The sequence below is a fragment of the Erpetoichthys calabaricus genome, chromosome 10 (genome assembly GCF_900747795.2).
Source record: "Erpetoichthys calabaricus chromosome 10, fErpCal1.3, whole genome shotgun sequence".
In the NCBI taxonomy this organism is placed as follows: domain Eukaryota; kingdom Metazoa; phylum Chordata; class Cladistia; order Polypteriformes; family Polypteridae; genus Erpetoichthys; species Erpetoichthys calabaricus.
The window spans coordinates 36,465,787-36,486,967 of record NC_041403.2 but is presented as its reverse complement, the minus strand read 5'-3'; the positions used below and the strand labels follow the sequence as shown (position 1 = coordinate 36,486,967).

At 36.7% G+C, this 21,181-nt stretch overlaps 1 protein-coding gene across 1 annotated transcript in view; it reads left to right on the top strand.

Moving 5' to 3' along the window:
• Window positions 1-21,181, top strand: part of fam102bb (family with sequence similarity 102 member Bb) — a 58,055-nt gene that overhangs the window by 16,664 nt on the left and 20,210 nt on the right. Inside the window, exons 2-5 of the mRNA XM_028811092.2 lie at window positions 11,298-11,418; window positions 12,533-12,562; window positions 16,454-16,570; window positions 16,761-16,807. Coding sequence (XP_028666925.2) covers window positions 11,298-11,418; window positions 12,533-12,562; window positions 16,454-16,570; window positions 16,761-16,807 — 315 coding nt within the window. The remainder of the gene's footprint in view (window positions 1-11,297; window positions 11,419-12,532; window positions 12,563-16,453; window positions 16,571-16,760; window positions 16,808-21,181) is intronic.

Genomic DNA, 21,181 nt, shown 5'->3' with positions numbered 1-21,181 from the left:
CTGGTTTGAAGGCAAAGGGTAGTAACACCAAATATTGACTTGATTTAGATTTTTCTTTTGTTCGCTCACTTTGCATTTTGTAAATTGATAACAATAAACAATCCTTATTTATATTTCTGAAAGCATTCTTTGTTTTACAGCATTTTTTTCACACCTGCCTAAAACTTGCACAGCACTGTGTGTGTGTGTGTGTGTGTGTGTGTGTGTGTGTGTGTGTGTGTGCATGTTCATAGCTGTAGCCCTGATCTGTAAAATGAAGAAAACTGAAAGCCTTTTAAATTCATGACCTCGGCCTTTCCAGTACTCAAGTATACTAAAAGGAAAATGTTTTCATAACAGCTCTAATGCTCATTACTAGAGCCATGAGGCACATGGTTCTTTTTTTCCTTGTACCAATTCGTTTTATTAACATCAATTATTATTTAAAAAATTTCAATTTTGACAATTTAAAATTATGATTGGAAATTACTATAATTTGGCTAGTGAAAACTAAGAGGTATACCGATTATTTCAAATGGAACATTTTGTAGAACTCAATGGAAGTAGTGAAAATGTAATTGCAGATATCAGTAATGCAGTTTCCGACTAGTCAAAATGTAAGTACAGACATTTCTAATTAAAATTTCAATTTCTGAAAGTTAAATTGTAGTTATCTGTAGGTTTATCGGGTCAATTATGCCAAATGTACAGAACATAATTAAATTCATACTTGGCAGGTGCTAATCAACATGCAATACATTGCCATTCTCCGCTGAAGTGATTTGCGAATATTACTGCCTTACCTCGAAACTTGTCTTCCTTATCTTAAATAACTGCCTTACCTTGAAGTTAGTTTTCCAGCTATTTTTAACCACTCACAGATAATAGTAATTATCACAACATAATATTAAAACCACTTGTTATAAAGTTCAGCTGGTCAGAGTATAATTATGGGCATGGTTTCTTTGATTGCTTTGCAGAAAAAGTGTGTAGGGAAAGTTACTCTATTGTATTTATTTAATTTAATATGAGGTCTAGCCAGTATTGAATTGTTTATCTGGTATTCTTGTTTTTGAGTCTGACTAGTTAAATATATTATACATAGTTTTTAACCAGTAACAATTAAAAGATATCTTTTATATTCAAATTATAATTTAAATATAATTAATTTAAATATAATTATGAATAGCAAAAGGTAGGGTGTGCGTGTATGTGTGTGTGTGTGTGTATGTGTGTATATATATATATATATATATATATATATATATATATAAATACATACGTACGTACGTACAGCGGTTTCCTCCCACAGTCCAAAGACATGCAGGTTAGGTGCATTGGCGATTCTAAATTGTCCCTAGTGTGTGTGCCCTGTGGTGGGCTGGCGCCCTTCCCAGGATTTGTTTCCTGCCTTGCGCCCTGTGTTGGCTGGGATTGGCTCCAGCAGACCCCCATGACCCTGTAGTTAGGATACAGCGGGTTGGATAATGGATGGATGGTTTGGGCCACAACCTACTATTTCTTGAATTTTGGACCAAACATTAAATGCTTTGACAACAAAACAGGTAATCTGCAGATTTATACGTTTCCTTACCACTCCGTGAGGTAATGTTATAGCCAGCTGCAGCCATGCATATCAGCACACACATGCAGATTATTGCGTTGATGTCGATGAGCACACATATGTAATGCACAAGCACTATCATGGTATCAGTACACAGTAAACTGTACTGTAGAAGCCAACAGATTCAACGTGCTGACAGGCAAGGCTGAATGGGAGATTGACAGCAAAATGTCACACAGGCACACTGAAGTCTGCAGTTCCCAAACCCCTTTTACAAGCCTGGGAATGTTCAAGGAGGATTCATTGCATGGAAGCTTGAGGCTATCCCAGCAAGCACAGTGTGCAAGGCAAGAACAATCTATTAAGTCTGTCTGTCTGTCAGTCTGTCTCTCTTTCTCACTTATCCATCCATCCATCCTTTTCCCCCTCGCCCAAAGGGTCATCTGAGCTGTTTGTAAGAAAATAGATTGGCCATTTTAATACAAAGTAATTATTTATCTGCTATATCAAATGTGCATGCTTTCATGTTGTAAAATGGAAATATACTCCTGTGTAAAAGTTTACTTGAGGTTTTTGCAAATTTATTAAAAATAAAACAACTGAGAAATCACATGTACATAAGTATTCACAGCCTTTGCTCAATACTTTGTCGATGCACCTTTGGCAGCAATTACAGCCTCAAGTCTTGTTGAATATGATGCCACAAGCTTGGCACATCTACCCTTGGCCAGTTTCACCCATTCCTCTTTGCAGCACCTCTCAAGCTCCATCAGGTTGGATCGGAAGTGTCGGTGCACAGCCGATCTCTCCAGAGATGTTCAATCGGATTCAAGTCTGGGCTCTGGCTGGGCCACTCAAGGACATTCACAGAGTTGTCCTGAAGCCACTCCTTTGATATCTTGGCTGTGTGCTTAGGGTCGTTGTCCTGCTGAAAGATGAACCGTCACCCGAGTCTGAGGTCAAGAGCGCTCTGGAGCAGGTTTTCATCCAGGATGTCTCTGTACATTGCTGCAGTCATCTTTCCCTTTATCCTGACTAGTCTCCCAGTCCATGCCGCTGAAAAACATCCCTACAGCATGATGCTGCCACCACCATGCTTCACTGTAGGGATGGTATTTGCCTGGTGATGAGCGGTGCCTGGTTTCCTGCAAACGTGACGCCTGGCATTCACACCAAAGAGTTCAATCTTTGTCTCATTAAACCAGAGAATTTTCTTTCTCATGGTCTGAGAGTTCTTCAGGTGCCTTTTGGCAAACTCCAGGCGGGCTGCCATGTGCCTTTTACTAAGGAGTGGCTTCCGTCTGGCCACTCTACCATACAGGCCTGATTGGTGGATTGCTGCACAGATGGTTGTCCTGGTGGTTTTGAACTTCTTCCACTTACGGATGATGGAGGCCACTGTGCTCATTGGGACCTTCAAAGCAGCAGAAATTTTCCTATATCCTTCCCCAGATATGTGCTTTGAGACAATCCTGTCTTGGAGGTCTACAGACAATTCCTTTGACTTTATGCTTGGTTTGTGCTCTGACATGAACTGTCAGCTGTGGGACCTTATATAGACAGGTGTGTGCCTTTCCAAATCATGTCCAATCGACTGAATTTACCACAGGTGGACTCCAGTTAAGCTGCAGAAACATTTCAAGGATGATCAGGGGAAACAGGATGCACCTGAGCTCAATTTCGAGCTTCATGGCAAAGGCTGTGAATACTTATGTACTTTCTCAATTTTTTTATTTTTAATAAATTTGCAAAAATCTCAAGTACACTTTTTTTTCATGTTGTCATTATGGGGTATTGTGTGTAGAATTCTGAGGAAAAAATGAATTTATTCAATTTTTGGAATAAGGCTGTAACATAACAAAATGTGGAAAAAGTGATGCGCTGTGAATACTTTCCGGATGCACTGTATGTCTCCAATGGGACCAGCCATTTTGGTCGTATGTCAGATTGGCCATGTGTTTGTCACAAAGTGTGCAGGTCAATACAAATTGAGCCTTTAGGGGTCTGATGTGGGTAACTGATGTGCATACTTTATCTTCTAGTATGGAGTAGCACAAACCGATGTTTGAGTCATGGCTGTTTTTGCTAATTTCTAGAACATTACTAGCCTGTTGTTTTCCTGTATCCCTTGGTCATAAGCACAAATGGTCTTAACTCAGTTGGCTGTAATTTGGCACATGACTATATTTTTCTAGCAGTGTCACTTTTTGTTTTGATGATTATTTACCTTTTGTATAATATTTATATTGAACGCTGACTGATATACAATTCTTTTTTTAAGAATTAGAACTAAAATGTAATTTACCATTTCTATCGAAGAGACTGCTTGAAAATACATAATACTTGGTCTAAAATATGAAATCACAAATGAGCTTAGTACAAGTGTTGCATGCACATTCTTCATTATTGTAATCAAGTCTTCAGCTCCTCAAGCTATTTTATCAAAAAGGTAATGTCTTTAATTAGAAACCTGTTCTTTAGCACCCAAATTGATTTGGTTTTGTAATTTATAAATTGAAATCTATGGTCTTTGTTTTCTATAACCATGAATCTATTCAATGATTTATACTGACATAAGCCAATTTCAGGCTTGCAGGTATTGGAAACCCCTCTTATCAGTACAAGGCACTAATCAAACCTGGTGGAGGCATCAGTCCAGTAGAATTCACACTAACAAACGCAACAAACCTCACTTTCGTTGGGTTAACTTAGTCAGTAGTTGTTCTTAAAAGAAAAATACAGAAAGAAAACTCCTCAAACTAAAAAGAAAATGCACCCAGCCTCCTCCAACTATAAAAGTTCATGTTTATTGTAATACTAGGGGGCTTCGCTCGCCATCCCCTGGTCTTGGGTAACCCGAAATAGATTTGAAAGAGATTGTGTATCTCCGACAGTTGTGGTCTTTCGTTTTGAACCCGTGCCTGCTTTGCTTCCGCAGTTTCAGACGCGCGTTGTAGGCGCCTGCGTTCATTGATCTTATCCAGGTGGGCTCGTGTTTGTATCGTTGAGCTGTATTGTGTGTGAATTTGGTGTAAAGCATTCAGCGGTTTGTACAATCCCAAGCAGCACATTATTCCTAACTTCACTCTGCAGTAGTGCCACACACAATATGGCAGTGACGCCTGCGCCTTTCGTACTATCTTTGTGGACCTGTGGGGCCTCCGTAGCCTCTCACTTTTTACTCTGGGGTGCAGCGCAGAATCCTCTTTTTTGTGTGGTTGTGTCGTTAGTGGTAGCTATGGGCACGTTGTTGCTTCATTTCTCATTCACGTTAGTTGAGCTCTTTCGTTCTTGGGCCGTGACTCCTTCGTTCGCGGTGGATACGACTTCGCTCGCGGTTTATGAGACGCGCGCCTGCGCACTATGTCTCATGGTCCCATCGCCGTGTCCCTGCATCCATATCCGGTTTATTCTCGGTTAGTAATATGGATTAATGAATATAGAGAAAAGCCAAGCAAAATGACACCTTTTATTGGCTAACTAAAAAGATTACAATATGCAAGCTTTCGAGGCAACTGAGGCCCCTTCTTCAGGCAAGATGTAATCATCACATGTAAGTCAAATCAGACAGTTTTTAGAATGTGTTAAGAGTTCAGTCATTTTTCTTGTTTCTCTACTGTGATTTTATTAAAAAAGGAAGTAGACTCTGTGTTTTCTATGTATGAGATTACATGACTATAGTTTGTATAATACGATAAAATACTATTACAGTGCTCAAAAAGGGAACAGAGCAGAGCGCCTTTTCCCTTCAAGCACAAAGGTGATTATTTTTTTATAACCTGAACCTACCATTTATTGAGATGCTTCTTTTTTTAAATGCTTTATTGAGCCATTTGTGTTGTAGGTACAGTAGTTTTTGGGCCTCAAAAGTAGAACCTGAGTAGAATAGGATGGGGAAAGAGGCAGTTAAGGCTTTCATAAGAGTAATACTTTTACTGTGTATTTATAGTATTTGACTGATGCCTTGAAGCTGAATATACTACATTTATTCACATTTCTTTTAAACAATTGTAGCAAAGAAGTGACTTACTCCAGGTTATACAGTGAGAAATGGGAATAGAACCAGCACTCTTGGAGTTAAAGGTCTAATGCTTTAGCCACTAAATCATACCGAGTATGATACATGTATGTGTAAATATGAGCAGTCAAGGGCTAGTCAGCCAGGTAAGTAAAAAAAAATTTGTCCCAGAAGGTTATTGCCCAGAAATATGCCTGATAGAAATTGCAGTTTCCATGGAAAAAAACTAGCGGTCCTGAGCTTTTGAAAATGGATGCTTGACCCTAGTGGTGAATCGTGGACTCAGTAATAATACTTAGATGGGTTGTAAAAATTGTACCAGGCAAGTTGTGTTGAAGGTCTACTAGCGTAAAATATTAGAAGCTGGGAATAAGGAATACATTTATTGTATTAGCTAGCAAGAAATTAGGGAAGCCAAGCGACCAAAATCAGGAGAATAAAGAGGAGCTGTAGAGGCTTTGATTTTTTTTAAATTATTTTTTGGCACTTAATTTGAGTGTTTTTAATTAACCTTTTTGATACCTAACGTGTGTAGGGAGTGGCCCTTAGTGGTGTTGTCATTGACATTGTATATACTGTACTGTATACTGTCTTCATATAAAATTCAAAATGCAATAAAGTTTTGAAATATGTACTTTAAAGTGTTGACAGTTGCCAGATGAAGTCAATTTAATGTTTTTTTGTCCTCCTCAAATGAGTCATTTATTTTATTATGCAGAATTACTAAAATAGTCAATATTCATCTGCTCTTGGAATTCTGTAATGTAGTGTAGTTTTTATCTCTCACATGTAAAGATCAAGTACATACAGAAGTATACTAGTTGTGCTGCCCGTTTAAGACTGGGTGAAATCTAAGTAATTAATGTAGACCTCAGCATTAACATTTGAAATGTGTCATACAGTATGTTTCTGTTATATGCCATTTAGTATGGGATTTGCAAAAGCAGTGTTAATGTTTGTGATGCACCATCTATTGGAATGACAGAGACATAGCACCTGGGTTGACACACAGACAGACACACAGATACTTATCTTTTTATTAAGGTGGACTGGCATTAATGACTGGTTTTTCTAAAAATGAATGCAAATTTTAAAATGTGAATGGTTATGTTTGTAATTCGTTTTATTTTTCCCATTGTGAATAGTTTGTTCCCCTCCCCCCACATCATCCTTTCAGTCTGCTGTGCATGTAATTCAGTGTACTACTTGGATTTTTTTTTTGTGTCCCTTGCCCCATACCCCAATTCATTCTAGTTTTATTTCTGTGCATCTAACCACATTTCTAAAAAAAATATTTTCCTGTTGATTTCTAAACATTTTTATTTGAAATGTTGTTATTAATAAAAAGTAAACACTTTTTAGGGTATCTGTCAGAGTGCATTTTCATACTGTTTGTTGGTACACATTTATTAATTTCTTAGTACCCTAAGTTCTTGTCTATAAGCCGGACTCATGTATTAGCCGGAGACCAAAAATCATACGAATTTTTAAAATAAAATCGTATCATAGATAAGCCGGACTCATGGATAAGCCGAACGTACTATAACCTATAATTAATAGAAGGGAGGGAGGTCAGTGGTCTCACTCGCGCCCATTTAATTTCTTTAAGGGGGGAGAGAGTGTGAGATATTGCCGTCTCTCTCACTCCCCGCATGGCGCGGTTGGAGCGGCCGGAGCGCGTTCTTTCTGCTCTGGGCGTCGCCGAGTCAACACGAGCGCGTAGCGGTCATTTAAATTGTGATTTTATATGTAAGCATATTTAAATATATATCGCGGATTTCTGCGGACAATGGGTCTTTTAATTTCTGGTACATGCTTCCTCAGTTGGTTTGCCCAGTTGATTTCATACAAGGGACGCTTTTGGCAGATGGCTGAGAAGCTACCCGGCTTACTGTTCTCTCTCTCTTGCGCTGACTATCTGTGATCCTGACGTATGGGGATTGAGCAGGGGGGCTGTTTGCACACCTAGACGATACGGACGCTCGTCTAAAAATGCTGAAAGATTATCTTCACGTTGCTATCTTTTGTGCAGCTGATTCCTGAAAAGACATGCTGCACAGTGCTTCGCATACTTAAAAGCTCGAAGGGCACGTATTGATTTTTGACTGAAAAACAAACTCTGTCTCTCTCTATCTTTGTCTGCTCCTGACGGAGGGGGTGTGAGCTGCCGCCTTCAACAGCTTTGTGCCGCGGTGCTTCGCATACTTAAAAGCCAAACAGACATATTGATTTGTTTGCTTCACTGCTTTGAAGAGGAAGATATGTTTGCATTCTTTTAATTGTGAGACGGAACTGTCATCTCAGTCTTGTCATGGAGCACAGTTTAAACTTTTGAAAAAGAGACAAATGTTTGTTTGCAGTGTTTGAATAACGTTCCTGTCTCTCTACAACCTCCTGTGTTTCTGCGCAAATCTGTGACCCAAGCATGACAATATAAAAATAACCATATAAACATATGATTTCTACTTCGCGGATATTCTTATTTCGCGGGTGGCTCTGGAACGCAACCCCCGCGATGGATGTATAAGCCGGATTTATGTATAAGCCGATATTCTATTTTTTCATTTTCACAACTTTTATCCTTAGATAAGCCGCGGCTTATTGACAAGAACTTAGGGTAATAAAAATAAATATAGCTTCAAAAGTTTCATTTATTGTTTGTAGCAAAATAACTTCTTATATTCCACATGCTCAGTGTAATCCACTGATACTGTTTGTTTCTAGCTGGTTGATCTCTTACCACTTAATAATAGAGCAGAACAAAAAAAACAGAAGTGCTGGTTCATAATGTGACTTTTTAATTAGTTCACCATTATTCCTGAAATATATCTTAAAATTCTTCTCATTTTCCTATTTCAATATTAAAATTATTTTATTAATTGTAGATAGTGCCCTTAAACTAAACAAATTACGGTAATATTTGACACTTGACTAAAATAATACCTGCAACAAATATGATAATGTTTTCCACATTTAACCTCTTTTGATTGCCATATTTTTGTTAAATTTCATTGCTTATAATTGTATTTTTATGCTAATAAAGTTTTTTATTTTAAAACATTCCAATTGAGAGAAACCTAAAATGGAGATGTAGTATAGAAGTGCAACATTTTAATGCCAAGGACAATTGCAGCCAGTGCACATAATAGATGAATTTGTATGGTGTTGCTGGGTTTGATATTTATTTTAAATATTGTGATTAACTAACTTGATTTATGTATGCATTCCTTCATTTCTGGATAGAGGACTGTCACATAACTCATTTTGCTAGAGCTTCACTTTTAAGGAGGCTGGAAAGAAAATGTTTCATGACAACACTACAACAGATTTTGAAAAGGAATTGCTATAGCAACAGATGTTGCTGCTAAGCAACTGCCAGGGAAAAGCAACACCTAAATGCTAACTTCCAGCAAGAAGCCATATGTGAACTTTGAATTAATAATGTTATGATACAATATCTGTACTTCATTTATATATGTGGACAGAAGTGATTGCCAATGCTAGGTCCCGAAGTCCTGTTGTTCCTGATCATTTTTGTCTCACCAGTTCAATAATTTGAGATTGATTTGAGCTTTCTTTTTCTGTAATTAATGGGTTAAGTCTCTTTAGTTTGTTTCATTTCTGTAAGGCAGTAAGCAATTTCTTTTTTTATTACAAGAAATTATGTTGCTATGCATTACTTAAGATTTTTCTCCACAATGTCTGTTATTAAAGCAGCACCTTAATTATGACAGCACATGAATTTACTGCTTTCCTTAGAACACATTATTGTCAATATCAGTGTATGCTCTTTGTTGATTATCATTTTTAAAGGAAACTGTTTAGAAGTAACGGCACATATGGAACAAAAAAAAAAAAATTGTAAAATATGGCAAGCATTGTCGTGCACTAAATGTTGTTGACTGCATCCATCCATCCATTATCCATCCCGCTATATCCTAACTACAGGGTCACGGGGGTCTGCTGGAGCCAATCCCAGCCAACACAGGGCGCAAGGCAGGAAACAAACCCCGGGCAGGGCGCCAGCCCACCGTGGGGCACATACACACACACACACACACACACACACACACACACACACACCCAGGGCCAATTTAGAAGTGCCAGTGCACCTGACCTGCATGTCTTTGGACTGTGGGAGAAAACCCATGCAGACATGGGGAGAACATGCAAACTCCACGCAGGGAGGACCCGGGAAGCGAACCCGGGTCTCCTAACTGCGAGGCAGCAGTGCTACCCACTGTGCTGCCCTCATTTGTAATTTCTGTTTAAAAAAACAATGAGTGCATTATTAAACTTTTATAACATAAAAGATCATATCCTGCATTTACATGGTTATGCTCTTGCTATATTGAAAGAAAGAGCCCTCCTTAAGGCCAATTGAGTAAAAACAAAGCTAACAGTGGGCTATTTATTGAAGTGTTCATTGGTAGAAGCACAGTCACAATAAGCAGATTACTTAGCAAGACTTTACAGCTGCGTTGACATCAAGCTAAAAGGTTCTTAAAGGCTTGACTTCACATATTTTACATGATGTGTGTAAGGATTTATTAGCTGAAATTCCCATAGCAGAATGGCAAAATAAATAAGATGTACAATATTGCAAAGAACAGACACTCACTTATGTAAAACCAAATTAAATTCAAATGTATTTGCTTTCTTTTTTTTTTTTTTGCAGATAGTGCCTTTACATTAATATTTTCATATCTTGATTATCAGTTTGTTGCAAGAAAGCTTAGTATTTATTGAGATAGGCCTTCTTCTTTTTTTATTAATTTTATTGTAATCATTCCATACAAATAGATCAATTTTTACAAAAGACAGGATTGAGAACAAGTCTCCCCCCACCCCTGAGAGAGACAGCATGGCCAACAGAGTAAAACCTAAGGCTTGTAAACATACCTAAATTGATGAGTTTAATAGGGCAATAGAGATAAATGGAGAAGAAAAAGAAATGTGGAGATAATTGCTGCCTCGGTGCATTATGAGCATATTCTAAGATATTTTATTGATTAGATCCTGCCAGGTTTTGAAAAAATTCTGTACAGATCCTCTAACTGAATATTTGATTTTTTCCATATTTGATTAGAGTTAGGATTCTAGGAGATGGGCCTAATATTCAAAGTTATAGTCGGATATGTACACTGTTGTTTCCTGATGTTTTAACTTTTTTTGTCATTAGTAGATGAAAGAAGTGAATGCAAGGTCTAAAACCAAGACACATGAAGGGTTTTACTAATCCAATAACCTAAAGCAAAGCTCATTAACTTCAACATCTCTCATTCCCTTGCACACTTGGTTTATATTTTTATCCTTGAAAGACACAGTGGCACGTTTGTCCCATGTCCCAGGTCTGTTTCTGTTTTGCTATATAAAAAAAAAAAAGAGTTTCTGTATTAAGATTAGTAGCAAATTATTTACAGAATATTAAACTGCAAGTAAAAACTGAAGATCTTTTGCCAAAGTCGCTATTAACAAAAGTGTACCCTTTATTGTTTCGTACTGGCTTCTCTGAAGACAGGTATGTTATGCTAGTGTTTAAACATTACATGTACTGCCTCGTGTCCTTTTGTGTATTTAATTTGTGTGGTGGGGGTGTTGCTTAGTGATTAATGAAAGTGAGGTAAAGATTTACTTTGTTAATGCAAATTTAGAAAAATTATATTTTAACACCATCATCCCCAGCATATAGCCCTTAATTAAATTAATTACAGGTTTTGCTATTTTTCTATTCAGGGAGGTTGTCCATGCGAACTGTGTGCACTGGAAAAAGAAGTTCTCATTTTTGTGCAAAATGAGTGCTAGTGCCAGCACTGGTGTCCTTGATACATGCATCTGCCGGGTATCTGTAAGAAAGGTATGGCTTTTGTGCTACTTTAGTATTTTGCTTTCTTAAATTAAACCTGTATTCTTTGATAAAAGTAGCAGTATTTTTTATTAATTATAGGACCTAGATTTCTACACTGTAATTTTTATCCAAGAATATTTGTTGTGTGTCAGGTTTTTGTCACTGCTGGAATGTGCATATTATGCTTATGGTGACTGGGTGTTATTTTTAAAGAGGCACATTTCTATCTGTAAAGAAGAAGCACAGGAGCTAAAGGTCTATGGTTGTATATATAGTGCCATTTAAAACTGACACTTTTTTTTTGCTAGCCAAGTTACCTGTTAAATATATAATCCTCATGTGTCTGAACATTTCATTCCTGGCATTCCCTCTTTTAAGCATGTTCCCATAAAGCCGGATTCTGAAAGTTTGTCATTTTGAGGCACCTAGCTCACCTCCTGTCCACTTTTATACTTTAATTTTTTGAAGGTGACTCTCAACACCTTTACTCTTTCTTGCATGTTTCACACTGGCTTTTCCTGTTTTCGATAGCGTCACCAAAGCCAAACTTCTCAGTCAGATTTTTTTGTGACCAGTCACACACAGACACCTTATCAAAAAAAAAATTAAATTCATGAAACAGAATTGGTATCAACAATTGTATGTGGATCCAAGTTTAATTCCAGTGTAATTCCACTTTTCAGAATTTGACCTTTGTGTGGATGCTCGGATCATATTATGTTTTTGAATTTGAACTGTTCTCTCTCTCTAAGTGATTATATCTGCAGCTCCTGACACAAAGTTTGTTGCATTTTCTTGCCTCTGTTTTCATAAATAATGGTATTTTGTTATTAGTGTACACAATAAGTGGTCATTTCAAATTAATGACTATGTAAATAAATAATGAGACTGGATATCTGTCGAAGGAAATACACTTTACAACATTATGAGCAAAAAATTTGAATGTTAAAGTGAAAATTAAAATTGTATTTTTAATCCTAGCTTTTTAGTGTGCAGCTTAAAAGCCATTTGATAGCTTTCTTTTATTGGTATGTTTTTCTAGTACTTTTTCACAAAGAGAAAAACAATCAAGACAATATATTCACTTAACCCAGACAAAAATCATTTTCTTTTCTTTTTACAGGAATTAAAGGGAGGAAAAACCTATGCAAAGGTAGGTATTTTTGCAGATTTTTTTTAAGTAAATATCTTAATGATATAGGTTAGTAGTAGTTGGTAGTTTTTAGATCACTTAGTATTAATAAACTGTAGGGAATGTGGTGCACAAATAGATTTCATTGGTTTTACTAATAGTTTGAATATTTATAAATGTATAGTTGGAATAGTAGAAGTAATAGATCCTAACGTGATTGAATCTGCAGCAACTACTTTTGAAGGAATTTATAATAGGGAGAAAGGACTCATTTTTCAAACGTTAAACATCTTGACATTAAGAGGTTCCAAACAACTATTTCTGAATTCATGTATACTTTGCCTTTTGACCATGTTTCTGATATGTATCACTAATACACAGACATGGAATCTGAAATGATATTATAGAAATATATCTATTCAGAATCAAAAGCAATTGAACAAGAGAAGTAAACAATATATTTGGTTAATACTTCAAGATGATGCATTCTACTGAATGTCATAATGAGTCTCAAATAGCTTTCTATTAAAAAATCAAGATGTACAACATTTTCCAGGTTTTGTAAAGCATTCACGAATTAAAAGGTAAAGAAATCATTTTCTGAAACAAAAGCTCAAACATCCATATATGTCTTTCTTTAAAAAATAAATCCCCTAAATCCTACAGACCAGTCTCTCAATGCTTAATTTAAGGTACCACTATAGACCTTTTGCAAATAATAATGAGAAAGTTGTTCTTGCATTGTTTATTTTGATATAAATTTCATTTTTATTTGACACTCTTTATCTGAAGCGTCTGCTCTATTTGGACATTAGCTTGAGAAGTTTATAAAGAAGTGCCTATTTGCCACCATATGTACAGTAAGTTTGGGATTGGGTCTGATACATCAGCATTGATTTAATTATTATATTTTCTTCAATTCACGTGACCAATGTAAACTGTGATTACTTCCCTGAGATATGACGCTCAGTATGGTGTTTTTTGCCATTGTAATTAAGCCACTCAATTTTTATATTCACAGCCTTTCTGGCAGATTACTCATACAAAGTATGCCTTTATGCTGATGTTATGTTGCTTTATGTAATATAACCAACCCAGATTCCATGCTTTCAATGCTTCCAAGCATTTTAAAAACATTTTGGATGAATTCTACAAATATCTGGGTTAAGAATAAAAATGTGTATGAATTATGAAATATTCCACATCATAGCTTACATGCTTAGAATGTTTAATTACACAACAGTTTAAAGACTAAATGAGTCAAACCGTATATTTCAAGTTGGTCTTGTACTGTATCTGTCAGTAATATTAGTTGAGATAGTCCCATCATTTTAAATGAATATCCTACCTTGTTGTTGCTCTTTTTCCAATAAATACTCTGTATTAATGAGTCTATATAATTTAGAAATGCTGTAACATTTTTATTTTGAATAAGAAAAAACCCTCAGAACTCATTAAGAAACCTAAAGATCTAGGAGTTCTGGCTTTCGTAAAGTTTAGTTTTACAATTTGGCAACCAGCATTCATGCTTTGAAACTTTGGAAAGAATTGTATCGCATCAAACCAATTTCTGCATGGATAACCATCTAAAGATGATTCAGCACTACTTCCTTATTATGTGCTTTTACCTACAAATTGCTGTAAAGAACAAACAATCCGGAAGGTTTAGTACTCACTGAGAATCTGGCTTCTGTGTAATACAATATTTCAAGGAGAATGCTGCTATCAGTTTAACTTTTTAAGTTAACCATGAATGTGCACTCTCTTATGTATTCAACAACAATATCATTTATTTATATAGCACATTTTTATACAAGTAATGCAGCTCAAAATGCTTTACATGATGAAGAAAGGGGAAAAAAGACAAAATAAATCAGAATTAAAATAAGGGAACACTAATTAACATAGAATAAAAGTAAGGTCCGATGGCCAGGGAGGACAGAAAAAAAAAAAAAAAAAAACTCCAGACCAGCTGGAGAAAAAAAAATACAAATCTGCAGGGGATCCAGGCCACGAGACCACCCAGCCCCCTCTAGGCATTCTACCTAACATAAATGATCAGTCCTCATTGTATTCAGGGTTCTCATGGAAGAACTTGATGATGACAGTCATGTGGACTTCTGGCCATTAATCCATCAATGTAGGGACATCACGGTGCTTTGATCAGGTAGTGTTGGCGGCGCAGGTCGCCACCCCAGAAACCGGAAGAAGAACAGAAGAGAAAGTAGGGGTTAGTACGGATTTTGAATATGAATACCATGAATAATAATGATAATTAATTGGATATACAGAGCATCAGGATTAAACTAAGATGAAGCTATGAGAAAGCCATGTTAAAGTAATGTGTTTTCAGCAGTTTTTTTTTTTTAAGTGCTCCACTGTATTAGCCTGGCGAATTCCTATTGGTAAGCTATTTCAGATTTTAGGTGCATAACAGCAGAAGGCCACCTCACCACTTCTTTTAAGTTTAGCTCTTGGAATTCTAAGCAGACACTCATTTGAAGATCTAAGGTTACGATTTGGAGTACAAGGTGAAAGACATTCTGAAAGATAGGACGGAGCGAGATTATTTAAGGCTTTGTAAAACCATAAGCAGGATTTTAAAGTCAATCTAAATGACACAGGTAACCAATGTAGTGACATTAGAACTTGAGAGTTGTGCTTGGATTTTCTTTTCCTAGTTAAGATTCTAGCAGCTGCATTCTGCACCCATTGACTAAGGCGATTTCTAAGAATATTTCAGCGGTATCAAATGCGGCACTCAGATCTTAGAGGATGAGAATAGATAAACGGCCTGTCTGCATTTACCCGCAAGTCATTTACTACATTAATGAGTGCAGTTTCTGTACTGTCATTTGTTCTAAAACCCGACTGAAACTTATCAAGAATAGCATGTTTTTTGAGATGGTCATTTAGCTGCATAATGACTGCCTTCTCTAGGGTTTTACTTAAGAAAGGCAGGTTAGAACTAGGTCTAAAATTTTTAAAAGCAGAGGAGACTTCAGACAGTCTGGGAAGACCCCCATATCTAATGACGAGTTTACTATGTCAAGAATACTATCAATTAGCACACCAGATACTTCTTTGAAAAAACTTGTTGGTATTAGGTCAAGGATGCAGGTGGAGGGTCTCAGTTGAGAAATTATTTTATATAAATCAGGTAAATCCTATCCTGGTGAAAGAATTTGTTTATAATCGAGTACTGGGGTTTAAGAGGATCAGTATTGGGGAGATGTACTATTTGTAATATCATTAATTTTTTGATTTAAAAAATACAGCAAAAGCCTCGGGTTTCACAGGAAGTTTTTTGGAGGCATTCCATTGAGTGATCTGGGTTTAGTAGAAAATCAATTGTAGAGAATAAGACTGTGGGATTACTAGCATTGTTATTTATAATTCTAGAGAAATAACACCGCCTTGTCAAGGTTTTAACCTTCAATATCTCATAGTGGATAATCAGTTTACTTTTTTCCCCCATTTACGCTCAGCTCTCCGGCATGTTCTCTTTAGATCATTTACAGATCATTTACAATTACAGAGAATTTCCATGTATCACAAAGGCAGGTAAAGTATTTGATTATATGTGTTTGCAACACAGCATAAGAGAATTTAACTATAAAATACGGCCACACATGTCCAGCACTCATTTACATAAAGAAAATGTAAAGATACCAGTAAGGGGTGTGAGGAAACCAGAGAAAATCCATAGGTAAACGTCACAAAACAGTGTTCTGCTAGAGTCTGAACCTAAGTCCCTGGAGGTGAAATGAATCTTCTCTAAATAACGTTACACTCTATTTTAAAAGTAATATATATCCGTTTAAGTATACATGTTTTTGTTTTAAAGTGAAAGTTTATACTGTAAATATTAATAAAAATTAGAATTTATTGTTTGTTTAACTTTTATAACAGCTTGGCTTTGCTGACCTCAATCTAGCTGAATGTGCTGGGTCTGGAAGTACAACACGCAGATGTTTATTAGAAGGCTATGATACCAAAAATACTAGACAAGATAATTCCATTCTGAAGGTAAATAATTTTATGTAGTTTACTTTTGCTTTTATATGATACTTGCATTTTTATTTTTAAAAAATTGTAGAATTCACATAAATTGCAAACTTCTGTCAGTTCAATTTTGAGGTAAATACAATTTAAAAGCATTCTTGATGTTGAACATTTAAATTGCTTTCATGTGAATGCTTCTTTTCATTTTGACTAGGTGGTGATCAGTATGCAGTTGATGTCAGGAGATCCCTGCTTCAAAACGTAAGATTTTTAGTTCCAGGTTTCAGACATTTTTATTGATCAATCATTTCATATAGAATATTTTTGTAAAGAAGTACATTGTGTAAACAGTTTACAAATCCCAACTATGTAAGGTACAAAAAAAGTTAACTTAAGGAATGCCTGTATAGATTTCCTAAAGTTGCATATTCCATCTTAGAAAAACAGGAACCAGGGGCATACTCCAGATTAATAGAGCTCAAGACGTAAACCAGCTATGAACAAGGTGCCAATTAATTGCAGGACCCACCCACATGCAGTCATGCCAGGCTAGTATACAGTTAATTTTGCATGCAGATCTTTGGCATATGGGAAGAAACCAGAGTACTATATACAAAACTGCAAACCTGAAACTCCATGCAACAGTGATAGGGCTGGAATACAAACCTAGTCTCCTGACCCTGCACGGTGATAGACGTTGTCAGTGTGGGTTTTGTTTGTTTGTTTTTGTTTTTTTTTTGTAATGGAAAAACATTCCATTACTAATGCAAATATCTGGACTAGATGACTAGGGGCAATCAGCATTAATAACTTATGAAAAATGTTTGTTTAATCTTTTCTTATTTGAATTAGAACATTTTAAAACCAATATTGTTCACTATTGGATGTAAAAAGTAAATGGTGCTTCAGCTATTATTATTAGGGACATGTTGTGTTTTTCACATTAGAATTCCAGTATCTGTATTGTTCCATTATAAAACACAAGAGGTGGTTATTTTTATTTGTTTTTTTAAATAAAATATGATTCACTTTAGAACACAATTTCATATGGTAAATTAACGTGGTTGTTAAGAAAAAACTTTGACCTCAAAAACACTGAACTTCTCCTTTAACGATAAAAACTGGTGTACCTGGGGTATACACAGGAAAACCATGCACACTCCACATAACAATGGACCTGAACCAATTGAACTTGGAAGGGGTTTATAAGGCAGTAGTCTTAAACATTGTAACAGTATGCTGCCTCGTTTTAAACATGAATTTTTGTTGAGTTCTCATACAATGCAAAAGTATCTATTGCATTGGCCATACCTTTCCACATGGAATTCCAGTTAGTCAACCACTTTTTGAAATGTGGCACACTTGTGAATTTCCCATTGGGATTAATAAAGTATCTCTATCTATCTATCTATCTATCTATCTATCTATCTATCTATCTATCTATCTATCTATCTATCTATCTATCTATCTATCTATCTATCTATCTATCTATCTATCTATCTATTATATAGTGCCTTTTCTATCTATCTATCTATTATATAGTGCCTTTTCTATCTATCTATCTATCTATCTATCTATCTATCTATCTATCTATCTATCTATCTATCTAAATTGTTTAAGGAAATTTGTCAAAACAGTTCAATTTTCATTGAGATAACTTTCAAAGAAATGTGATTTTTGAAATTTTAAAATCTTTAACATTCTGAATTTGCAGAATAGTCTGGCTTAAAACAGAGAAACATTATACGTGACTATAAAATCAGATTACCTTGTTTCCAAATTGTTTTGAATGAGTTCACTTCAACTTGTATATTTTGCTCTTTTTCGCATCAAACCCTAAGAAGCACACACATGCAAGCCACTTGTACATAAGGTTACTTTTCCTGCTGCATGAAGTACATTAACCGTAAAAGTAAAAAAGAAATAAATGACTTTTTACTTTATCTAGAAAGGAATGTTGGAGAAAAACAATTATGGATGCATCACTTTGTAAGCATAGAGTGACTAAATATGTACTCAGCATTTACATTACACTAAACCTCATGGCTGAAATATCTGCACTTTATAATGATTCAGTATTTCTCTTGCACTAGGATTTGTCGGCCAAGCTCCAGAGCTGTCTCCATCTTGGTCCAAAGCGTCTTGAGACCTGAACAGAGATTTTAACTCTTCATCAGATATTTCTCTGAAATATGTTTGATTTGAATTACAGTACAGTACACCCCTAAAATTTGCGGGGGTTACGTTCCTAGAGCACCCACGAATTGTGAAAAACCGCAAATATTGGATGTAGTTAAAAAAAATGCCTATTTTCATAGTTTAAACCCTAAATATGCCCCCAAAACACTTTAACTTCATTTCAAACTCTGCTTAATACATTACCTAAAAATAAAGAGTGTAAAGGTAAACCTGTATATTGCACAGTACTGTACTGCTATGTCTCCCGCAGTGCTAAAATGTAAAATACCGATGTTACCGCTATATGTATTGTAATTCATGCAAGCACATTTTCTTTGCCAGAAGCCTTAGAAGGTGCAGCTCGTTTCGGCGGCATCTTGGGGCTTTAACCGTTAAACTGCTACATGCTTGGGGGTTAATGCATCCCTGGACGCCAAATACTTTTTTGCTGCACTTTAAGTAAACATCACAATTAACAAAGAAAAAGTGAATTTTTAATGGAACACATTTTTTTTCATGCAAAGAGCATCACAATTACTGCAACACTGATCATTTTACACACTGCTAATAAACTGTAAAAAGTATTTAAAAGCTACTGGAACAATATATACAAAGTGCAACTGACGCCATGGATGAAAATCACTGAGCCAACTGTGCTTAAACTGGCTGCAAGCAAGCACACAGAGGTAAGTGCTGAGACTTGCAGGCTAGTCCTAGTGTAGCTTGGGTCACAGAATTGCACACAAACACAGGAGACTGTAGAGACAGGAACTTTATTCAAACACTTCAAACAAATATGTCTCTATCAGAAGTAAAAGGTGCTCAGCACGCAGTTAGTTAACGATTAAACAATAGACAAACATCATAGGGGAGCACAACCCCTGTCTGGGGGAGGAGAGAGAAACAAAGTAATCAGCCAAAAGGACAGGTACGGTTCAGGCTTTTAAGTAAGCGTAACGTTGCACGTGAAGCCGTAATCGAGAAGACGGTGATGTATTTTTTTTTTTTTTTTTTTTTTTTTTTTTTTGGTGGAGATTCCAGCCTTGACCCGACATACACACTCACAGAGACAAAAACAAAGCAAACCGGTAATCAAACCGCAAATAAAGAATGTAATGAAAACAAATGAAATAAGAAAACAACGATACCACCCTGTTCCCCTTACGGCGATTACATATTAAATACAACAAAGCACAAACAAAACACACACAGTAAATCATGAAAAAGTTAATGAAAAATGGCAACAGATGAAACGTAATGATAAAAATATATAGTCCAGAGATCCGCACATTGAATAGGAATGTAGATAGTCCTACCAGTAGTGAAATGGTGAAGACGGGTGGACGGGTTCATAAGCGCTCCTTTCTTTGCAGGATGGCCATGAATCCAGTTACAGTCCTCATGTACACAGACAGACAATCCAGATGCACGAAACGATCCAGGACAAAATGAATAAGTACAGGTAACCCAACAGAAGGCAGACAGGCAGGAACTTGAAACACAAATTACAAAAACTTTTTTTGCTTTTGGTCACCGGCCCCCATTTTAAAAGCCGCGCTGACATCCTTTGACCTCACCAACCCCAGCACCCTCAGCAGAAGACCAATCTCAGGGACTGCTGGGAGTTCATCCATCCATCCATCCATTGTCCAACCCGCTGAATCCGAACACAGGGTCACGGGGGGTCTGCTGGAGCCAATCCCAGCCAACACAGGGCACAAGGCAGGAAACAATCCTGGGCAGGGTGCCAACCCACCGCAGGACACACACAAACACACCCACACACCAAGCACACACTAGGGCCAATTTAGAATCGCCAATCCACCTAACCTGCATGTCTTTGGACTGTGGGAGGAAACCAGAGCACCCGGAGGAAACCCACGCAGACACGGGGAGAACATGCAAACTCCACGCAGGGAGGACCCGGGAAGCGAACCCAGGTCCCCAGATCTCCCAACTGCGAGGCAGCAGCGCTACCCACTGCGCCACCGTGCCGCCCTGCTGGGAGTTGCAGTTTCAAATTCTATTGGCTACTTTCACCACCCCAAGTTGCAGTTTTCTCTACAGCTGTTTCCTGTTCTCTCTACAGTACAGTATTGCCATGAAAAAAGCCATAAAAATTGCGAAGGATATTTGCGGTTTCCGCTAACAATTATTAGTTTGGTTATAAGGAAAAATCTGCGAACTCTGAACCGCGACTTTGCGGGGGTCTACTGTATATGTGTAATGGATATATATTTGTGGCTGTTATGAAAAGCCATACATCTAATGGGCCTGAAACATGGTAAGCACAAGGAGCCTTTGCTGCTACTAGTGCACACTTGGAATGCGACAACAACACGGTCAGTTGAGGAAAATTTAGCAAGTTTGAAGGGAATCTTTTAGAAGCCTAGTGGTCTACATGGCTAATAACGGATATTGGCCACACATTTGTGATATTCTGGCAATGCAACAACT